This window comes from Pterocles gutturalis, unplaced genomic scaffold (assembly GCF_000699245.1).
Source record: "Pterocles gutturalis isolate BGI_N339 unplaced genomic scaffold, ASM69924v1 scaffold7164, whole genome shotgun sequence".
Lineage (NCBI taxonomy): Eukaryota > Metazoa > Chordata > Aves > Pterocliformes > Pteroclidae > Pterocles > Pterocles gutturalis.
This window is the reverse complement of record NW_010135589.1, coordinates 1,959-2,472: the sequence shown is the minus strand read 5'-3', so window position 1 is coordinate 2,472 and position 514 is coordinate 1,959. Positions and strand designations below refer to the sequence as shown.

At 61.9% G+C, this 514-nt stretch overlaps 1 protein-coding gene across 1 annotated transcript in view; it reads right to left on the bottom strand.

Moving 5' to 3' along the window:
- Positions 1-4: 4 nt before the first annotated feature.
- POLR3C (polymerase (RNA) III (DNA directed) polypeptide C (62kD)) overlaps positions 5-514 on the bottom strand; it is a gene marked incomplete at both ends in the record, with an annotated part of 2,458 nt that continues 1,948 nt past the window's right edge. Inside the window, 3 exons of the mRNA XM_010081952.1 lie at positions 5-52; positions 253-403; positions 476-512. Of these exons, the coding sequence (XP_010080254.1) occupies positions 5-52; positions 253-403; positions 476-512 (236 nt within the window). The remainder of the gene's footprint in view (positions 53-252; positions 404-475; positions 513-514) is intronic.

The following is a 514-nucleotide window of genomic DNA, read 5'->3' as shown; positions in this document are numbered from 1 at the left end:
TGTAGAGGTAGAAGGTGCGGGACGGCGCGTGGTCAGGCGTCTTGGGGATCTCCTGCCGGCGGGCGAGAGGAGGGAACGCCCGTCACCGGCTCAGGGCATGAGGAGCAGGAGAGTGACCTCCGCTTGCGCTCGGGGACACCTCTGAGATCTCCGAGGCCACCGCATCCGTCGCTCTCCAGCCCCCAGACCCTGTCCTCTGTCCCCACGCCTCTCGCGTCACCTCCGCTCCGGTGACTGGCACGTCACGCTCACCTGCAGGGCCACGAAATTCTCTGACAGCATTTTGTAGAGCATGTCCTTGGCTTCCTTGGCCGGGATCATGGCAAAATCCTCCACCTGCTTCTGCTCCAAATGCTTCTTCCGCAGGAGCAAGCGGAATATCCTGGCGCAGCGGGAACCAAACCTTGTCGGGAGGAAAATCAATCAGCGGACGGGAGGGAGAAAGGGGCAAGAATACTTCGAATCGCCGCTTCACCTCTCCTCCACGATGGACTCCAGCGTCGCTGTCGCCAGA